This window comes from Panthera onca, chromosome E1, assembly GCF_046562875.1.
Source record: "Panthera onca isolate mPanOnc1 chromosome E1, mPanOnc1 haplotype 2, whole genome shotgun sequence".
Lineage (NCBI taxonomy): Eukaryota > Metazoa > Chordata > Mammalia > Carnivora > Felidae > Panthera > Panthera onca.
This window is the reverse complement of record NC_138352.1, coordinates 34,042,291-34,063,368: the sequence shown is the minus strand read 5'-3', so window position 1 is coordinate 34,063,368 and position 21,078 is coordinate 34,042,291. Positions and strand designations below refer to the sequence as shown.

The 21,078-nt window shown below is 36.9% G+C and overlaps 1 protein-coding gene across 17 annotated transcripts in view; it reads left to right on the top strand.

The window, feature by feature from the left end:
• Window positions 1-21,078, top strand: part of EFCAB5 (EF-hand calcium binding domain 5) — a 187,732-nt gene that overhangs the window by 52,191 nt on the left and 114,463 nt on the right. For 16 of the 17 annotated variants that reach the window (XM_078437557.2, XM_078437554.2, XM_078437552.2 and 13 more), the window contains one exon: window positions 1,639-2,215. The exons of the other annotated variant lie outside the window; for it this stretch is intronic. In XM_078437557.2, the coding sequence (XP_078293683.1) occupies window positions 1,639-2,215 (577 nt within the window). The remainder of the gene's footprint in view (window positions 1-1,638; window positions 2,216-21,078) is intronic. 17 annotated transcript variants of the gene reach the window in all.

The following is a 21,078-nucleotide window of genomic DNA, read 5'->3' as shown; positions in this document are numbered from 1 at the left end:
AGTTTTATCAATCAATCTGATTCTCCCTATCTTACATTTTTCAGAAAAGTTCAAAAGTTCTGACTACTGAAGACCCCCTTCATAATTGCCATGATTGACAGTTTTCTCATGTTTATATTACACACACACACACACACACACACACACACACACACACACACACACTTTTTAGTCATTTCTAGGTATTTTAGTAGATAGGGGATGTAAGTGCCTGTTCTTACTCTACTCTCTTGGTCTAATATCTCCATATTGCATTTAAAGATTTTTTAAAAATGTTTATTTATTTTTGAGAGAGAGAGCGAGAGAGCAGCAGCAGCAGCAGCAGAGAGAGAGGGAGCAGCAGAGAGAGAGGGAGACAGAAGATCCAAAGCAGGCTGTCTGCTGTCAGTGCAGAGACGGATGCAGGGCTCAAACTCACGAACCGTGCGATGATGACCTGAGCCAAAGTTGGACACTTAACCAACTAAGCCACCCGGGTGCCCCACTCCATATTGCATTAAAATTTTTTTTTAAATATTTATTTATTTTTGGGAGACAGAGAGACAGAGTGCAAGCAGGGGAGGGGCAGAGAGAGAGGGAGACACAGAATCTGAAGGAGGCTCCAGGCTCCAAGTTGTCAGCATAGAGCCTGACGCTGGGCCTGAATCCTCGAAGTGCGGGATCATGACCTGGGCCAAAGTCGGACGCTTAACTGACTGAACCACCCAGGCACCCATATTGCATTTTTAAAATGAAAATCTGGAAGAGGCTGGAAATAACAAGACTCTCTTCAAGAGAGAGTAGACTCTCTTCACTGCCTACTCAGCAGAAATTTACTCACCTTTTTGCCTGACAACTAAACCTCAATTCTGTAGCAGGTGGAAATCACTTGATACCATAGAACTTGTTCTTTTTTTAAATTAATTAATTTATTTTGAAAGAGAGAGAAGAGAGAGAGAGAGAAAGAGAGAGAGAGAGAGAGAGAGAGAGAGAGAATCCCAAGCAGGCTCTGCACAGTGCAGAGCCCAAATTCACGCACACGGTAAGATCATGACCTGAGCTGAAACCAAGAGTCAGGCGCTTAACCAACTGAACCACCCAGGTGCCCCCAGAGAACTTGTTCTAACCCCTAACATGAAGGAATAACTTATGATTAGTCAAAATTATTCATAGTAATTCTTTTTCCCTTTACCAGTTACTGGTCTAGGGGTAGACATGCAACTGAATAAGGCCAATGAAATGTAAAGGAAAATCTTAGAGTAGCAAGTCTGGGGTATTCTATTCTTATATAATAAAACAGAACCATAAGAGGAAAAATCCCTTTGTTCTCAAATCTCTTCCTTTAAAAGGATGCTGGGAGCTACAATAGCTATCTCGTGAGCCTCAGGGACAAGCACAAAAAATTAATAAAGAACAATTGAAGCAGACTATGTACTTAATGAAAAACAGTGAGCTGCTGAATGACATCTGATTAAGTCAACAATTAATGTCCTTATGCTTAAAGTCACGGTTACCTAATTTTCTGTTATGTTCAGTTGTGTTTGAATACACCATGTAAATAGATGTAAAAAAAACTTTTTAAAAATAATATTCTAAAGTAACATAGATTAAAATCTACTTCTAGTATTTCTTATATTTCACTTTTTTTTTCCTCCTCAGAAATACACTTGGAAGAGCAAACAAAAGCCTCAACTTATTTAATAAAGGACTCTGACACTAATGTCTCAAAGAATTTTGTGGTTAGAAAACCTGCCAAAGTGATTTTCAACTTAGATCCAGATGTACTGAATTCAAAGCTAGAACAGCCATGGAAGAAAAATTTTTACAAAAGAGTGGAGGCAAGAGCCCAGGCAATGCAGCAGAAAATAATAAATAAGGATAATCTGAAGAAAGAACTAGAAAAAAAGGCTGAAAAAAAATTCCCTAGGAATAATTTGGCCAAAGAGTGGTTTAATACTGAAAACATGACACTTAAAACTCGTGCATATTTGCTTGACAAACTTCTACCCACCTTAGTTCCTGGAGTGGAAAAAATGTTAATGCAAGTGGAAAAGAAGAAACTTTGGGCAGAAGCTGATATTACAACCAAGTTTGATCCAATTAATCATTTGGGGGAATATTTAATGAGAAACAATCCTTATTATATCAAAGACTCAGGAATGTCTGGTTATCAGAGGGTGATGAGGGATGTCACGGAAGAACTGAAGATACATGTTCCCAATACTATTGGCAACAGGTACAGTTTGATATATGTAATTTTTTTTTTTTTGAGAGAGAGATAGAGCAAGCATGAGAAGGGAGGGGCAGAGAGAGAGAGAAGGGGACAGAGAAAGCGCAGAGAAAGGCGCTGACAGCAGAAAGCCCAATGTGGGGTTTGAACTTACAAACCATGAGATCATAACCTGAGCTGAAGTCAGTTGCTTAACTGACTGAGCCACCCAGGCTCCCCATAATTTGTTATATTTTCAGTTGATGATCTAGGTCCTTTCGTTGAAAGGAAGTAGAATAATAACATAATCATACAAATAGGACTTAAATATTCAAAAAGTATTTATTGAGCTGCTAGTATGTGCTTCACTATTTATGAGGCACTATGAAGATTAATGAAGCATATTAAATAAATTCCTTGAATTTGTGGATTTAGTTATCTTACTATGATCCAAAGTATATATTTATTTGTTTACCATCTGTCTCCCTGCACTGGAAAGTAAGTTACATGAGAGCAGGGACTTCTTAAAAATTTAACTTTTCAGATAGGCAGCATATTCACCTGGTTTAAATTCAAAATGTATTAATAGTTATACAGTGAAAAGTTTCTCATCCATTCTTATCCTCCTTGTACCCAATACTCCACCTCTGCCATAAATAACTAGTGTTCTTCATTTTCAGTGGGTTTTTTTCCAGTTTCTTTATACATACAGAAGCAAATGCAAATTTGGATTCTAAATTTTCTTCCTTTATATAAGAGCATCTGAGTTACAAATATTTTCTTCTGTTTTTATTTATCTTTTGTCATGCGGAAGATATTATTTCTATGTGGTTGAATTTATTTACTTTCATTTTATGACTTAGAGTCATTGTTACATTTCAAGATATTAAAAGAATCCTCCCATGTTTTCTTCTGGAGTTTTAATATTTTAATTTCCATTTTAAGTATTGATCCATATGGAATTTATCCTAATATAAGATGTAGATATGAATCCAAGTTTTTCCTTTTCCAAATGGTTACATAGTGATCCCAACAACTGTCGAATAGTGTATTTTGCCCCACTGTTTTGAGATGAAATTTTATTACTAAATTCCTGTATATTTTGGAGTGTATTTCTGGGTTTTTCTATCCTATCCCTCTGACTATCTCCCTGTTCATGCACCACACCACACTGCTTGAATCATTGAGACTTTTAAGTATACAGACAGCCCCCAATTTACACTTAGGATTTTTTGACTTTACAATGGTGCGTAAGTGGTATGTGTTCAGTAGAAACTGTACTTTGAATTTTGAATTTTGATCTTTTCCTGGGCTAGCAATATGCAGTATGATGCTCTCTCATGATGCTGGGCAATAGCACTGAGCCACAACTCCTAGTCAGCCATGTAACCATGATACCCTTCATGGTATCATACACTTACATACATTACATACATATATATCATAGACTTAACATACGTTACATACACACATACCATACACTTACATACATTACATTACATGCATTACATACATACACTTCTAACCATTCTGTACCCATACAACCATTCTGTTACTCGCTTTCAGTACAGTATTCAATCAATTACATGAGATAATGAATATGTTTTTAAAGTTTATTTATTTTGAGAGAGAGAGAGAGCATGAGCAGGGGAGGGGCAGAGAAAGAGAATCCTAAGTAGGCTCTGCACTGACAGTGTGGGGCTCGAACTCACAAACTGCAAGATCATGACCTGAGCCAAAAACAAGAGTTAGACACCCAACTGACTGAGTCACCCAGGTGCCCCAAGATATTCAACACTTTATGAGATAGGCTTTGTGTTAGATGATTTTGCCCAAGTGTAGACTAATGTAAGTGTTCTGAGCACATTTAAGGTGGGCTTAGGCTAAGCTGTGATGGTGGGTAGTTTAGGTGTATTAAATGCATTTTCAACTTAGGATATTTTCAACTTATGATGGGTTTATGTGACAAAACCTTATCATAAGTCAAGGAAGATCTGTATTTCTTTTTTTTTTTTTAATTTTTTTTTCAACATTTATTTATTTTGGGGACAGAGAGAGACAGAGCATGAACGGGGGAGGGGCAGAGAGAGAGGGAGACACAGAATCGGAAACAGGCTCCAGGCTCTGAGCCATCAGCCCAGAGCCTGACGCGGGGCTCGAACTCACGGACCGCGAGATCGTGACCTGGCTGAAGTCGGACGCCCAACCGACTGCGCCACCCAGGCGCCCCGGAAGATCTGTATTTCAATAAATCTGACTGTGCTGGTCCTTATTATTTATTCTTCTTTTATTCTAGTGTTTTTACTTAAAAAAAAATTTTTTTAGTGTTTATTTTTGAGACAGAGACAGAGTATGAATGGGGGAGGGGCAGAGAGAGAGGGAGACACAATCCAAAGCAGGCTGCAGGCTCTGAGCTGTCAGCACAGAGCCCGACATGGGGCTTGAACCCACGAGCTGTGAGATCATGACCTGAGCCAAAGTCAGACGCTCAACCGACTGAGCCACCCAAGCGCCCCTCTAGTGTTTTTACTTTTCAATATGAACTTTAGGGTTCATTCACCTACTTGAAAAAAAAAAAGAACAGAAAAACAAACCTTATAGGAATGTTTATTGAAATGTTTAAATTTATTTATTAACTTAGGGCAAATCAGCATCTTTAATAATGATGTGTTTCTGAAAACACATGTCTTTTCATTTGCTCATCTTATTTTGTATCTATCATTGTTGTCTTAAAGTTTTGTTTTTTTTCATTAGGCTTACATCTCTTGTTAAACTTATTACTAGTTATTTTATTATTTTTTATTTCCATTGTAAATGGGAATTTTTTATTTTATTACATTTTCTATTTATATCTATTAAATTCTGTATATTTTTATACGCTACTACCTTACTGAGTGTAACTGTTTACAGAATAATTTTAGTTGATTATTTGGGTTTTCTAGTGAGGCAACCATATTATCCGCAAATAATAGGAGTTTTCGTTCTTTTCCAATTTTTATACTTGTATACATTTAATATCTTCCTCTTAGCTTGTTATGTTATTTTCAATACAATGTTAAATAATTGTGATGATATGGGCATCCTTGTCTTGTTTATGACTTTGGTAAGGATGATTTTTATATCACTGCCTCACCATGAACAGTTTTTTAAAACTATATATTAATGTCATAACTCTACTCCATTTGGATCCGAAAAAGATATATTTTATTACATTAGAAAAGTGTGCCTAATTCCTACATTATAGAGTGATTATTTTATTTTATTTTATTTTTATTTTATTATTTATAAGTGTATCTACCTCCCCTCTGGTAACTATTAATTTGTTCTCTATAGTTAAGAGTCTGTTTCTTGGTTTGTCTCTCTCTCTCTCTCTTTTTTCTTTGATTATTTTTCTCTTAAATTCCACATATGAGTGAGATCATATGGAATATGTCCTTCTCCCACTGACTTATTTTGCTTAGCACTATACTCTCTAGCTCTATCAACATCATTGCAAATGGCAAGATTTCGTTCTTTTTTATGGCTGAAGAATATTTCATTCTATATATATAACACATCTTCTTTATCCATTCATCAATTGATGGATGCTTGGGCTGCTTCCATAATTTGGCTATTGCAAATAATACCGCAATAGACATTGGGGTGCATGTATCCCTTTGAATTAGGGTTTCTGTATTCTTTGGGTAAATAGTAGTGTAATTTGTGGGTTGTAGGGTAGTTCTATCTCTCACTTTTTGAGGAACCTCTATACTGTTTTCTACAGTGGCTGCACCAGTTTGCATTCCCACCAACAGTGCACACAGGTTCCCTTTTCTCCATATCCTCATTGTTTCCATGTCCTGTTGTTTCTGGTGTTGTTAATTTTAGCCATTGTGACAGGTGTGAGGTGATATCTCATTGTAGTTTTAATTTGCATTTCCGTGATGATGAGTGATGGTGAGCATCTTTTCATGTGTCTGTTGGCCATCTAGATATCTTCTTTGGAGAAATGTCTGGTCACGTCTTCTGCCCATTTTTTAATTGTATTATTTATTTTTTAGGTGTTGAGTTTTATAAGTTCTTTATGTATTTTGGATATTAACTCTTTATTGGATATGTCACTTGCAAATATCTTCTCCCATTCCATAGGTTGCCTTTTAGTTTTGTTGATTGTTTCCTTTGTTGTGTAGAAGCTTTTTTAGTGTATTTTTTGTTGTTGTTGTTTCCCATGCCTCAGGAGACATATCTAGAAAGAAGTTGCTACAGTTGATGTCAAAGAAGTTATGGCCTGTGTTCTCTTCTAGGATTTTTATGGTTTCTAGGTCTCACATTTAGGGTTTTAATCCATTTTGAATTTATTTTTGTGCATGGTGTAAGAAAGTGGTCCAGTTTCATTCTTTTGCATGTTGCTGTCCAGTTTTCCCAACACCATTTGTTGAAAAGACAGTCTTGTTCTCATTGGATATTCTTTAACTCCTTTTTAAATGTTTGGTAGAATTAACCTGTGACGCCATTTGGTTCTGGACTTTTGTTTTGGGAGAGTTTTTTGATTACTGATTCAATTTCATTACTGGTGATTGGTCTGTTCAATTTTTCCATTTCTTCCTGCTTTGGTTTTGGTAAGTTTTATGTTTCTAGGAATTTAAACATTTCTTCCAAGTTGTCTAATTTGTTGACAAATAGGTTTTCATAATATTCTGTTAGAATTGTTTGTATTTCTGTGGTGTTGGTTGTTATTTCTCCTCTTTCATTAATAATTTTGTTTATTTGTGTCCTCTCTTTTTAAAATGAGAGGAGTATCAATTTTGTTGACATCTTTTTTTATTATGAAAATCTCTGTGGGTTTATCTATTTTATTGTTATTTTTAAAATTAAAAACATTTTTTTGATTTCAGGAATAGAATTTAGTTATTCATCACTTTATATAACACCTAATGCTTACCCCAACAAGTGGCCCTCTTAATGCCCATCACCCATTTAGCCTACTCGCCCACCCAATATGCCTCCAGCAACTCAGTTTGTTCTCTGTATTTGAGAGTCTCTTATGGTTTCTCTCTCTCTGTGTTATTATATTAGTTTTGCTTCTTTTCCCCTAGGTTCATCTATTTTGTTTTTTAAATAACACATATGAGTGAAATTATATGATATTTGTCTCTCTCTGACTGACTTATTTTGCTTAGCATTATACCCTCCAATTCCACCCATGTTGTTGCAAATGGCAAGATTTCATTCTTTTTGATCACTGAGTAATATTTCATTGTATATATATATATATATATATATATATATATATATATATATATACACACACACACACACACCATATCTTCTTTATCCACTCATCATTCAATGGACATTTGGGCTCTCTCCATACTTGGGCTATTGTTGATAGTGCTGCTATAAACATTGGGGTGCATGTGCTCCTTTGAATCAGCATTCTTGTATCCTTTGGGTAAATACCTAGTAGTGTAATTGATGGGTTATAGGCTAGTTCTATAGGTCATAGGTCTATAGGTCTATAGGTCATAGGCTAGTTCTATTTTCAACTTTTTGAGGAACCTACATACTGTTTTCCAGAGTGGCTGTACCAGTTTGCATACCCACCAGCAGTGAAAAAGGGTTCTGCTTTTTCTGCATCCTCACCAACATTTGTTGTTTCCGAGTTGTTAATTTCAGTCATTCTGACAGGTGTGAGGTGGTATCTCATTGTGGTTCTGATTTGTATTTCCCCGATGATGAGTGATGTTGAGCATCTTTTCATGTGTCTGTTAGCCATCTGGATATCTTCTTTGGAAAAGTGTCTATTCATGTCTTCCACCTATTTCTTAACTGGGTTGTTTTTTTGGGTGTTGAGTTTGATAAGTTCTTTATAGATTTTGGATACTAACCCTTTATCTGATATGTCATTTGCAAATATCTTCTCTCATTCCGTCGGTTGCCTTTTAGTTTTGCTGATTGTTTCCTTCGCTGTGCAGAAGCTTTTTATCTTGATGAGGTCCCAATGGTTCATTTTTGCTTTTATTTCCCTTGCCTCTGGAGACATGTTGAGTAAGAAGTTGCTGTCGCTGAGATCAAAGAGATTGCTTCCTGTTTTCTCCTCAAGGATTTTGATGGTTTCCTGTCTTACATTTAGGTCTTTCATCCATTTGGAGTTATTTTCGTGTATGGTGTAAGAAAGTGGTCTGGGTTCATTCTGCATGTGGCTGTCCAGTTTTCCCAACATCATTTGCTAAAGAGGCTGTCTTTTTTCCATTGGATATTCTTTCCCACTTTGTCAAAGATTAGTTGGCCATATATTTGTGGTCCATTTCTGGATTCTCTATTCTGTTCCATTGATTTATGTGTCTGATTTTGTGCCAGTACCATACTGTATTGATGATTACAGCTTTGTAATACAGCTTAAAGTCTGGAATTGTGATGCCTCCAGCTTTGGTTTTCTTTTTCAGGATTGCTTTGGCTTTTCTGGGTCTTTTCTGGTTCCATACAAATTTTAGGATTGTTTGCTCTAGCTCTGTGAAGAATGCTAGTGTTATTTTGATAGGGATTGCATTGAATTGCATGTAGATAGCTTTAGGTGGTATCAATATTTTAACAATATTTGTTTTTCCAATCCATGAGCATGGAATGTTGTTCCATTTCTTTGTGTCTTCTTCAATTTCTTTCATAAGCTTTTTATAGTTTTCAGTGTATAGACCTTTTACCTCTTTTGTTAGGGTTATTCCTAGGTATCTAATGTTTTTTGGTGCAATTGTAACTGGGATGGAGTCCTTGATTTCTCTTTCTGCTGTTTCATTATTGGTGTATATAAATGCAACTGATTTCTGTTTGTTGATTTTATATCCTGTGATTTGTTGAATTCATGGATCAGTTTTTGCAGTTTTTTGGTGGAGTATTTTGGGTTTTCCACATACAGTATCATGTCATCTGTAAAGAGTAAAAGTTTGACTTCCTCCTTGCTGATATGGATGCCTTTTATTTCTTTGCATTGTCTGATTGCTGAGGCTAGGACTTCCAACACTATGTTGAATAGTAGTGGTGAGAGTGGACATCCTTGTCATGTTCCTGACCTTAGGGGGAAAGCTCTCAGGTTTTCTCCATTGAGGATGGTATTAGTGACGGGTCTTTCATATATGGCCTTTATGATCTTGAGATACGATCCTTCTATCCCTACTTTCTTGAGGGTTTTTTTCAAGAAAGGATGCTGTATTTTGTTAAATGCTTTTCCTTCATCTCTTGAGAGGATCATGTGATTCTTATCCTTTTCTTTTTTTTTTTATTAATGTGATGTATCACATTGATTTGCAGATATTGAACCAGCCCTGCATCCCAGGAATAAAATCCCAGTTGATTATGGTGAGTAATTCTTTTAACGTATTGCTGGATCTGGTTTGTAGTATCTTGTTGAGAATTTTTGCATCCATGTTCATCAGGGAAATTGGTCTGTAATTCTCCTTTGTAGTGGGGTCTTTGTCTGGTTTTGGAATCAAGGTATTGCTGGCCTCATAGAATGAATTTGGAAGTTTTCCTTCCATTTCTACTTTTTGGAACAGTTTCAAAAGAATTAGGTGTTGACTTTTCTTTAAATGTTTGGTAGAATTCCCATGGAAAGCCATCCGGCCCTCGACTTTTGTCTGTTGGGAGATTTTTTATTACTGATTCGATTTCTTTACTGGTTATGAGTCTGTTCAAATGGTCTATTTCTTCCTGCTTCAGTTTTGGTAGTTTATATGTTTCTAGCAATACGTCCATTTCTTCTAGATTTCCCAATTTGTTGGCCTATAATTGTGCATAATATTCTCTTTTTATTGTTTGTATTTCTGTGGTGTCTGTTGTGCTCTCTCCTCTTTTATTTGTGATTTTATTTATTTGGGTTCTTTCCTTTTTCTTTTTTTTTTTTAATTTTTTTTTTCAACGTTTTTTATTTATTTTTGGGACAGAGAGAGACAGAGCATGAACAGGGGAGGGGCAGAGAGAGAGGGAGACACAGAATCGGAAACAGGCTCCAGGCTCCGAGCCATCAGCCCAGAGCCTGACGCGGGGCTCGAACTCACAGACCGCGAGATTGTGACCTGGCTGAAGTCGGACGCTTAACCGACTGCGCCACCCAGGCGCCCCTCCTTTTTCTTTTTGATTAATCTGGCTAGGGAATTATCAATTTTGTTAATTCTTTCGAAGAACCAGCTCCTGGTTTCATTGATCTGTTCTACTATTTTGTTTTTTTTTATATGATTGATTTCTGCTCTGATCTTTATTATTTCCCTTCTTCTGCTGGTTTTGGGCTTTATTTTCTGTTCTTTTCCCACCTCTTTTAGGTGTAATTTTAGGTTGTGTAGGCCTTCTTTAAGAAGGCCTAGATTGCTATACACTGCCCTCTTATGACCGCCTTTGCTGCATCCCAGAGGTTTTGGGCTGTCCTGTCTTAATTTTCATTGGCTTCCATGTACTTTTTAATTTCCTCTTTAATTTCTTGTTAACCCATTCATTCTTTAGTAGGATGTTCTATAATCTCCAGGTATTCATGGTCTATCCAAATTTTTTCTTGTGGTTGATTTCAAGTTTCATAGTGTTGTGTTTGGAAAATATGAATGGTATGATCTTAATCTTTTTGTACTTGTTGAGGGCTGATTTGTGATCCAGTATGTGATTTATGATGGAGAATGCTCAATATGCACTCAGGAAGACTGTGTATTCTGCTGCTTTAGGATGAAATGTTCTGAATATATCTGTTAAGTCCATCTGGTCCAGTGTGTCATTCAAAGCCATTGTTTCCTTGTTGATTTTGTGTTTAAACGATTTGTCCATTGCTGTAAGTGGGGTGTTGAAATCCCCTACTATTATGATATTATTATTATTGAAGAGTTTCTTCGTGTTTGTGATTAATTGATTTATATATTTGGGGACCTCAAGTTGGGGGCATAAGTATTTACAGTTGTTAGATCTTCTTGGTGGATAGACCCCTTAATTATGATATAATGCCCTTCTTCATCTCATGTTAGTCTTTATTTTAAAATCTAGTCTGTCTGATATAAGTATGACAACTCTGGCTTTCTTTTGATGTCCATTAGAATGATAGATGGTTCTCTATCCCCTTACTTTGAATCTATAGGTGTCTTTAGGTGTAAAATGAGTCTCTTTAAAAATTTTTTTATTTATTTTTGAAAGAGGGAGAGACAGAGCATGAGCAAGGGAGGGCAGAGGGAGAGGGAGACACAGAATCCAAAGCAGGTTCCAGGCTCTGAGGTGTCAGCACAGAGCCTGATGTGGAGCACAAACTCATGAACCATGAGATCATGACCTGAGCCAAAGTCAGATGCTTAACCGAGTGAGCCACCCAGGCATCCCTAAAGTGAGTCTCTTGTAAGCAGCATATAGATGGGTCTTATTTTCTTATCCCTTCTAATATCATATGTCTTTTGATTGATTGCATTTAGAGTGAGTACTGAAAGATATGAATATAGTGAAATTGTGTTACCTGTAGAGTTGCTGTTTCTGGTGATGTTCTCAGTCCTTTCTAGTCTTTGTTGCTTTTGGTCTCTTTTGTTTTGTTTTGTCTTTTCTCCACTCAAAGTCTCCCCTTTAAAATTTCTTGCAGGGCTGGTTTAGTGGTCACAACTCCTTTAGTTTTTGCTTGTCTAGGAAACTCTTTATCTCTCCTTCTATTTTGAATGACAATCTTGCTGGGTAAAGAATTCTTGGCTGCATGTTTTTCTGATTCAGCATGTTGAATATATCCTGCCATTCCTTTCTGGCCTGACAAGTTTCTGTGGACAGATCTGTTGTGAACAAGATCTGTCTTCCCTTGTAGGTTAAGGACTTTTTTCTCCTTGCTGCTTTCATATTCTTTCATTGCCTGTGTATTTTGTGAATTGACAATGATACACTTTGGTGATGGTCAGTTTTTGTTGAATCTAATGAGAGTTTTCTGTGCTTCCTGTATTTTGATGTCTGTGTCCTCCCCCAGATTAGGACAGTTTTCTGCTACAATTTGCTCACATAAGCCTTCTGCCACTTTTTCTCTCTCTCTTCATGTTCTGGGACTCCTATGATTCGGATGTTATTCCTTAAAAAAAAATTTTTTTTAATGTTTATTCTTGACAGAGAGAGAATGAGAGAGCATGAATAGGGGAGGGGCAGAGCGAGACAGGGACACAGAATCTGAAGCAGGCTCCAGGCTCGGATGCGGGGCTCAAACTAACAAGCCGTGAGATCATGACCTGAGCTGAAGTCAGACGCTTAACTGACTGAGCCACCCAGGCACCCCATGGGTATTATTCCTTTTTAATAAGTACTGAGTTCTCTAAGTTTTGTATTGTAATCTTTTGCCTTTGTTTCCCTCTTTTTTTCTGCCTCATTATTCTCCATAATTTTATCTCCAAATCACTGATTCACTGCTCTGCCTCATCCATCCTTGCTTACACAACATCTATTCAAGATTGGTCTTGGTTATTCCATTTTTAACTTTGGCCTCCCTTGATTTTAGTTATTTTATTTCTGTAGAAAGGGATTATATGGTATATTCTATTCTTTTTTCAACCCTAGCTAGTATTGTTATAATTGTGGTTTTAAATTCTAGTTTAGACATCTTACTTATATCTGTGTTCATTAAATTTTTTGCCATCATTTCTTCCTATTCTTTCTATTGGGGTGAATTCCTTCTTCTTGTCATTCTGGAGGGCAGAAGAATTAATAAAATAAAAAATTAAAACTAAAAAACAAAACAAATAAATCACATAAAGGTAGCTAGACCCTAGGTGTGTTTCCATCTGCTTGTTGAAAGAAGCTTGATAGAATAGAGAAAAAAGGGAAAGGTAAGAAAAAAAGTTAAGAAAATTTTTAAAAATTAAAAAAATATATAGAATAAAATGAAATAAAGAAAATAGAATAAAAATTTTTAAAATAAAAAATAAAATAAAATGAATAAAAAATAACATGTTCTTTCTGAATCCAAGAAAGAGAAAGAAAATAAAGAAAAAAAAAACAATTTAAGCAAAAACAGAAGCAAAGAAAACGAACAAATAACTGAACCAGGAAACAGAATGAAACCCAAATGAAGTTATATCTAGTTTCCTCTAGAACTGATATAAAGCCCTCTATAGTCCATACACTAAGCAGGTGGAGTAACTTGTGCTGGTCTTGTGGGGCATGTGCTTGGAGGGCACAGTTGAGTGGTACTTCGTGTAATGGCTCTGTTCTCCACTAGGTGGCGCTGCTTAGCTTAGTGGGGTGGATCAGTGCAGTAGGCATGTGCATGCGCAGAAGTAGAAATGGCCTCACCCAACCCCAAAGTCTCTGGTGCAGGAACTTGACATTCTCACTGACCCAAGATCAAGCACCCCTCCTTTGTCTCAGGCCTCCATCCATTCCCCACCTCTACCCTATCTGTGTCTAAGCTGTCACCAGCCAGGTGACACCTCCCTCCAGAGTTTTATCTCAGATGGGGAAGTGTTTCAAAACCCCACACTTCAGAAACCCCTGTGGCGGGACATGAGCCAGCTCTTTGAGGGAGAGTCTCACTGAGCAATGGCTGGATGCTGGCTTGCCCCAGAAAACGTTCATGTGATCACACAGCAGCAGAGTTTCAGAGAGTATGGTAAATCACAACACACAGCCAGTGCCAGGTTTCACCACACTCTGGCATCTTTGTTCCAATACCAGCAAATGTGGCTGCTCTCTGTTGTCTGCTGGGACCTTTGCCCACAGGGTGGCTGTATCCTCTCTACCAAATTCACTGCAAGCAGGGGAACCACTCCTCCCCGTGTGGCACATGGACCCCCGCAGGCCACACTGCCTGCTCCTGGGGATTCACCCTACTTCCTCACCAGAGCACCACCAGGCACTGAGCTCCCAACCTTCAGACTCTGTGCTCCACTGTTTATAGAATCCAGGTAGTATTGAAACCCTCTCTTTTCTCCCCATCAAAGGTTTTGGGGCACAGATTTCTTGTTCAGTCCCCTGTGAGTGTTTTCACTCTTTCTCTCTCTTTCTCTCCAGCTACTTTTGGGGAGAGTGCTTTTCCTGCATGACACTGTTGTGCTGCACTCTCCCCAATTCTCTTTCTCTCTCTGCCCTCTCTCCACAAAAATGGCTCCCTACACTCCACAGCTTTTCTCTCCCACAATTTACCTCTCTGTACCGTGTACCTGCCAAGTTCTGTGGCTCAAGTTATGCAGATTGTTGTGTTAGTCCTCAGGTCAATATCCTAGGTATTCAAATGGCTTTGTGCTGACTAGCTGTGTTTCAGGGATGAGACAAGCTCAGAGTTTCCATACTGCTCTACCATCTTAACTCCTCCCCCACCCCCAATTTGCTGACCTTTTCAAAGAACCAGCTCCTGGTTTCATCTGTTCTATTGTTTTTAAATTTTAAAAATTCATTTATTTTTTCAAACCGAGGTCTCACATATTTATTACCGAAGCAACCTACTAAAGCATATAGTAAGAGAAAATCATTTCCCTGGATAAAACACGTCTGTTGTTTAGGTAGCAGCAATATTTACAGAGTCCCAAGATACAAGTACATGCCCTTCATGTAGCATAAATATGTGTGCCATCTCATGTGTGATCCCTTATAGTCCCAGCTTGGTTATTCTCCGATGCCTCCTCTTGAAGTTGTACATGATTTTATTACCAGTTTTCATCTGATTCCACTGAAGAATGGAATCTTCTTCAGTTGTTTCTTGGCCAAGAATTGCTTGATCCTGAAAGTCTTGTGAGAAGACATGGAAAGAACACTGAACTGCACACACCATTATGGCAGAGAAAAGAAAAGCTTTTTTTTTCTTTTTTTAGCTTCTATATTATTTATTTCTGCTCCAATCTTTATTATTTCCTTCCTTTTGCTGGGTTTGTGTTTTGATTGTTCTTCTCTTTCTAACTCCTTTATAGAGTGATTTTTAAAGCTCAAGACTGTTAATTTTGTCAAACACTTTTTCAACACCTGTGAAGATAATCATTTGATTTTCACCCTAGACCTGTTAATGATGAATTTTATTAATAGGTTTCCTAATTTTGAGCCATTGGAATCCCTACAATAAATCACATTTGATTGCTATGTATTTGGTTACATTGAAATATGCTTCCTACTAGTAAGACAAAATTAATGTTTAATTCTTTCCTTTTAATTGCAGATTTTCAGAGTATTGTATATTGTATCTCTGTGTATCTATGTGTCTACCTATTTATCTATCAATAGTCACCTGGAGGGGCAAATTTGAAAGATTGTTTTCCCTTTTGGGGGAAAGGTTCCTTTTGAGTATCATAATGGACACATTGATTTTAATATATATTCAATGTATTTTAATCCATTATAGTTAATTTTTATTTTGTTTTAATGTTTATTTACTTTTGAGATGGAGAGAGAGACAGACAGACAGAGAGCAAGTGCAGGAATGGCAGAGAGAGAGGGAGACACAGAAGCTGAAGCAGGCTCCAGGCTCTGAGCTGTCAGCACAGAGCCCCACATGGGGCTTGAACTCATGGACCATGAGATCATGACTTGAGCTGAAGTCAGACACTTTACCGACTTGATCCTCAGCTTGACCCAACTTTGGCCCCTGTGTTCTTCCAACATTACTCCTTTAGTCTTTGGAAGCTTCATGCATTTTTTAAAAGGATTCTTAGTTCCTTTTAATGGGGATCACTCATCTGAGAACTAGGAATGCTCAAAAATATTGTATCATATTGCTTTAGGCTCTTTTAGGGTTAACAAGTATAATTTTTTTAAATAATGAGTAAATATTGATCATTTCATATCAAATATAATATTGCAGGGTTTTTTTTTTTTTTAACCTATCCTTGAGTTTATATTTGTAGCTCTCTTTTTTTTTCTTACTGAAAATCTTGGCTCCTAACAACATTGACAGAATTAGTTGTCTTATCCTACAATTTACGTAAAATAACTTAAAAATAACAATGGTAATAATCCTACTAATAATAGAGCTACTAAATGATGTTTAAAAATGTTTTTTAATGTTTATTATTATTTATTTTTGAGAGAGAGAGAGAGAGAGAGAGAGTGGAGTAAGGACAGAGAGTGGGGTAAGGGCACAGAGAGAGGGAAATACAGAATCTGACGCAGGCTCCAGGCTCTGAGCCGTCAGCACAGAGCCTGACGTGGGGCTCAAACCCACAATCCACGAGATCATGACCTGAGCTGAAGTTGGACACTTAACGGACTGAACCAGCCAGGCGTCCCTACTAAATGATGTTTTAGATTTATTTGCAGCTTTTTTATCCATAGAACATATCCTACTAAGTATATGTATGTGAAAAATGAAACCATACAAAAACTAGAAGAAACCAGGAGTTAAATCCCTTTATTACCAGAGAAAAACCTTTTTCACCACGACTCAAAATTGTGAAATTATTTTTTTAATGTTTATTTATTATTGAGAGAAAGAGAGAGAGCATAAGTGGGGGAAGAGCAGAGAGAGAGGGAGACACAGAAGCCGAAGCAGGCTCCAGGCTCCAAGCTGTCAGCACAGAGCCTGATGCGGAGCTCGAACCTACAGGCTGTGAGATCATGACCTGAGCTGAAGTCAGACATTTAACTGACTGAGCCACCCAGGCACCCCAAAATTGTGAAATTATTGATAAATTTGATTACATAAAAATTAAAAGCTTTTTGCCTGGAAACTTTAGTCACAACTACTCAATTTTGCTGTTGTAGTACAAAAGTAGCTATACACAATAGGTAAATGAGTAAGCATGGCTATGTTACAAGAAAACTTTATTTATGAATACCAAATGTGAATTTCGTAGATTTTCTACCATTCTACAACACATTATTCTTATTTTGATTTTTAAAAAGTATTTTAAAATATAACAGCCCATCTTAGCTTTTGAGTGATATAATACCAGGCAGCAGACCAGATTTGGGCACTAGACTTGGTTTGCTGACCCCTGGTCTAGAAAACATCTAGCTCTCTTCCAGATCTGAAAAAACAAACTAAGAACAACAACAAACAAATAAGACACTTCTGATTCTCTTCCTAAATCTTCATATTTTCCTCTGAATGTCTTCTGGCATGCCTATACTTAAATATACATAATATACTTAATATACATATATATGTAAAATAATATAATAATATATTTAATATATTTTAATTAATTTTAATTTAAATATAATTTAATATAATATAATTATAATATATAACATATAATAATTATATAATATATAACAACATATATTACATATATAATATAATAATAAATAATATAAAAACATAAAAATAAATATATATTTATTTATATTTTAATAATTTATTTATTTTCACATTTACATCCAAGTTAGTTAGCATATAGTGCAACAATGATTTCAGGAGTAGATTTCTAAATGCCCCTTACCCATTTAGCCTATCGCCCTCCCACAACCCCTCCAGTTACCCTCTGTTTGTTCTCTGTATAAGAGTCTCTTATGTGTTGTCCCCCTCCCTGTTTTTATATTATTTTTGCTTCCCTTCCCTTATGTTCATCTGTTTTGTATCTTAAATTCCTCATATGAGTGAAGTCATATGATATTTGTCTTTCTCTGATTGACTCATTTCGCTCAGCATAATACGTTCTAGTTCCATCCATGTTGTTGCAAATGGCAAAATTTCATTCTTTTTGATCACTGATACCACATCTTCTTTATGCCTTCATTCGACCATGGACATTTGGGCTCTTTCCATACTTTGGCTACTGTCGATAGCACTGCTGTAAACACTGGGGGGCATGTGCCCCTTCAAAAAAGCACACCTATATCCCTTTGATAGATACCCAGTAGTGCAATTCCTGGGTCGTAGGATAGTTCTATTTTTAATTTTTTGAGAAACCTCCATACTGGTTTCCAGAATGTCTGCACCAGTTTGCACTCCCGCCAACAGTGCAAAAATGTTCCCCTTTCTCCTCATCCTTGCCAACATTTGTTGTTTCCTGAGTTGTTAATTCTAGCCATTCTGACAGGTGTGAGGTGGTATCTCATTGTGGTTTTAATTTATATTTCCCTAATGATGAGTGATGTTGAGCATTTTTTCATGTGTCGGTTGGCCATCTGGATATTTTCTTTGGCCATCTGGATATCTATCTTCAATAAACTTTGAAGTGTCTATTCATGTCTTTTGCCCATTTCTTCACTGGATTATTTGTTTTTTGGGTGTTGAGTTTGATAAATTCTTTACAGATTTTGGATACTAACGTTTATCTGATATGTCATTTGCAAATATCTTCCCCCATTATGTCGGTTGCCTTTTAGGTTTGTTGATTGTTTCCTTCGCTGTACAGAAGCTTTTTTTTTTTGTATATGAAATTTATTGTCAAATTGGTTTCCATGCAACACCCAGTGCTCATCCTAACAGGTGCCTCCTCAATATCCATCACCCACTCTCCCCTCCCTCCCACCCCCCATCAACCCTCAGTTTATTCTCAGTTTTTAAGAGTCTCTTATGGTTTGGCTCCCTCCCTCTCTAACTTTTTTTTTCCTTCCCCTCCCCCATGGTTTTCTGTTAAGTTTCTCAGGATCCACATAAGAGTGAAAACATATGGTATCTGTCTTTCTCTGTATGACTTATTTCACTTAGCATAACACTCTCCAGTTCCATCCACATTGCTACAAAAAGCCATATTTCATTCTTTCTCATTGCCAAGTAGTATTCCATTGTGTATATAAACCACAATTTCTTTAACCATTCATCAGTTGATGGACATTTAGGCTCTTTCCATAATTTGGCTATTGTTGAGAGTGCTGCTATAAACATTGGGGTACAAGTGCCCCTATGCATCAACACTCCTGTATCCCTTGGGTAAATTCCTAGCAGTGCTATTGCTGGGTCATAGGGTAGATCTATTTTTAATTTTTTGAGCAACCTCCACACTGTTTTCCAGAGAGGCTGCACCAGTTTGCATTCCCACAAACAGTGCAAGAGGGTTCCTGTTCCTCCGCATCCTCTCCAGCATCTATGGTCTCCGGATTTGTTGATTTTAGCCACTCTGACTGGCATGAGGTGGTATCTGAGTGTGGTTTTGATTTGTACTTCCCTGATGAGGAGTGACATTGAGCATCTTTTCATGTGCCTGTTGGCCATCTGGATGTCTTCTTTAGAGAAGTGTCTATTCTTGTTTTCTGCCTATTTCTTCACTGGATTGTTTGGTTTTTGGGTGTGGAGTTTGGTGAGTTCTTTATAGATTTTGGATACTAGCCTTTTGTCTGATATGTCATTTGCAAATATCTTTTCCCATTCCGTTGGTTGCCTTTTAGTTTTGTTGATTGTTTCCTTTGCAGTGCAGAAGCTCTTTATCTTCATGAGGTCCCAATAGTTCATTTTTGCTTTTAATTCCCTTTTCTTTGGAGATGTGTCAAGTAAGAAATTGCTGCAGCTGAGGTCAGAGAGGTTTTTCCTGCTTTCTCCTCTAGGGTTTTGATGGTTTTCTGTCTCACATTCAGGTCCTTTATCTATTTTGAGTTTATTTTTGTGAGTGGTATAAGAAAGTGGTCTAGTTTCATTCTTCTGCATGTTGCTGTCCAGGTCTCCCAGCACCATTTGTTAAAGAGACTGTCTTTTTTCCATTGGATATTCTTTCCTGCTTTGTCAAAGATTAGTTGGCCATACTTTTGTGGGTCCAATTCTGGAGTCTCCATTCTATAACATTGGTCTGTGAGTCTGTTTTTGTGCCGATACCATGCTGTCTTCATGATTACAGCTTTATAATACAGCTTGAAGTCTGGGATTGTGGTGTATCCAGCTTTGGTTTTCTTTTCAAGATTGCTTTGGCTATTCTGGGTCTTTTCTGGTTCAATACAAATTTTAGGATTGTTTGTTCTAGCTCTGTGAAGAATGCTAGTGTTATTTTGATAGGGATTGCTTAAAATTTATAAAAGAATCTAAAATTGCTTGTGATTTGTTATAGTATTCTTCCTACAGGGTAAGGAACTAATCAGAAGCTTTAGAATAACAATTCTTTTGAAATTGGGTACATATATTCCTCTAGAATAAAGTAAGAGATATGTACAGAACTCTTCTTTTGTTTTATTTTATAGGTGGACATGGCATTTTAAATTTCAGTTCAAACAGTCTTTCTCAGAGTGTGGTTGCCTAAGAATGACATCAGGATTACCTGGATGCATGGTAAAAAAGTGCAGATTCCTAGCTTCTTCCTCAGATCTTCTGAATCAGAACCTTTAGGGATGCATTGAAAACAAGTTCCACAGAAGGTCATTCTGCACACTGACAAAAGTTTCAAAACCAATTATGTAGAGAAACCAAATTAAGGGAATTTTAGTACTAGTGAAAACTTCCAACAGCAGCAGGGGGCAGTGTCATTAAATTTAATAAATAGCTTAAAGAACATTTCTGTTCACCATCTGTTCTTGCAAAGCAATAAATTAGATTTGTATTTAGATCAATTACCATGAAAAATACTTAAAATCTGAGAGCTGGTGTCAAGGCTGTAAGTCAATACATTGACAAATCCTTCCTCCTGTTAGGGATATGTAAATCTCAATCAGTACATAAAACTAGTCATTTATCAATATCTATAAAAGAATAGTAATGGGCGCACTTGGACACTGGCCTAGGTCTCATTGCCAACAAATGACACAACACAACAGAGTTTATTTCGGTAATGCTTCTTGAATTGAGAGTTTGAATATTTAGGGTCATTTGAAGGTTGATAAGAGCCCTAGTTTCTATTGGAGCAATACTGTAGGAATTTCATGAAAGAGTTAAAGTAATCATAGATGCTTTGTTTGCCTAGATTGTCAGGAGTAGGGCTTTATCTCTTTCTGCAAAAATTCAAGATCTATATGCCAACATATGACAGTGTCAGGCATCTGCAGAATATTCAGAAATCCTTGACATACTTTTACAACAGCACAGTATCTATTCATTAAAGCTTGGAAACACAGGAATCTTAGCTAAAACAGTCTTGCTT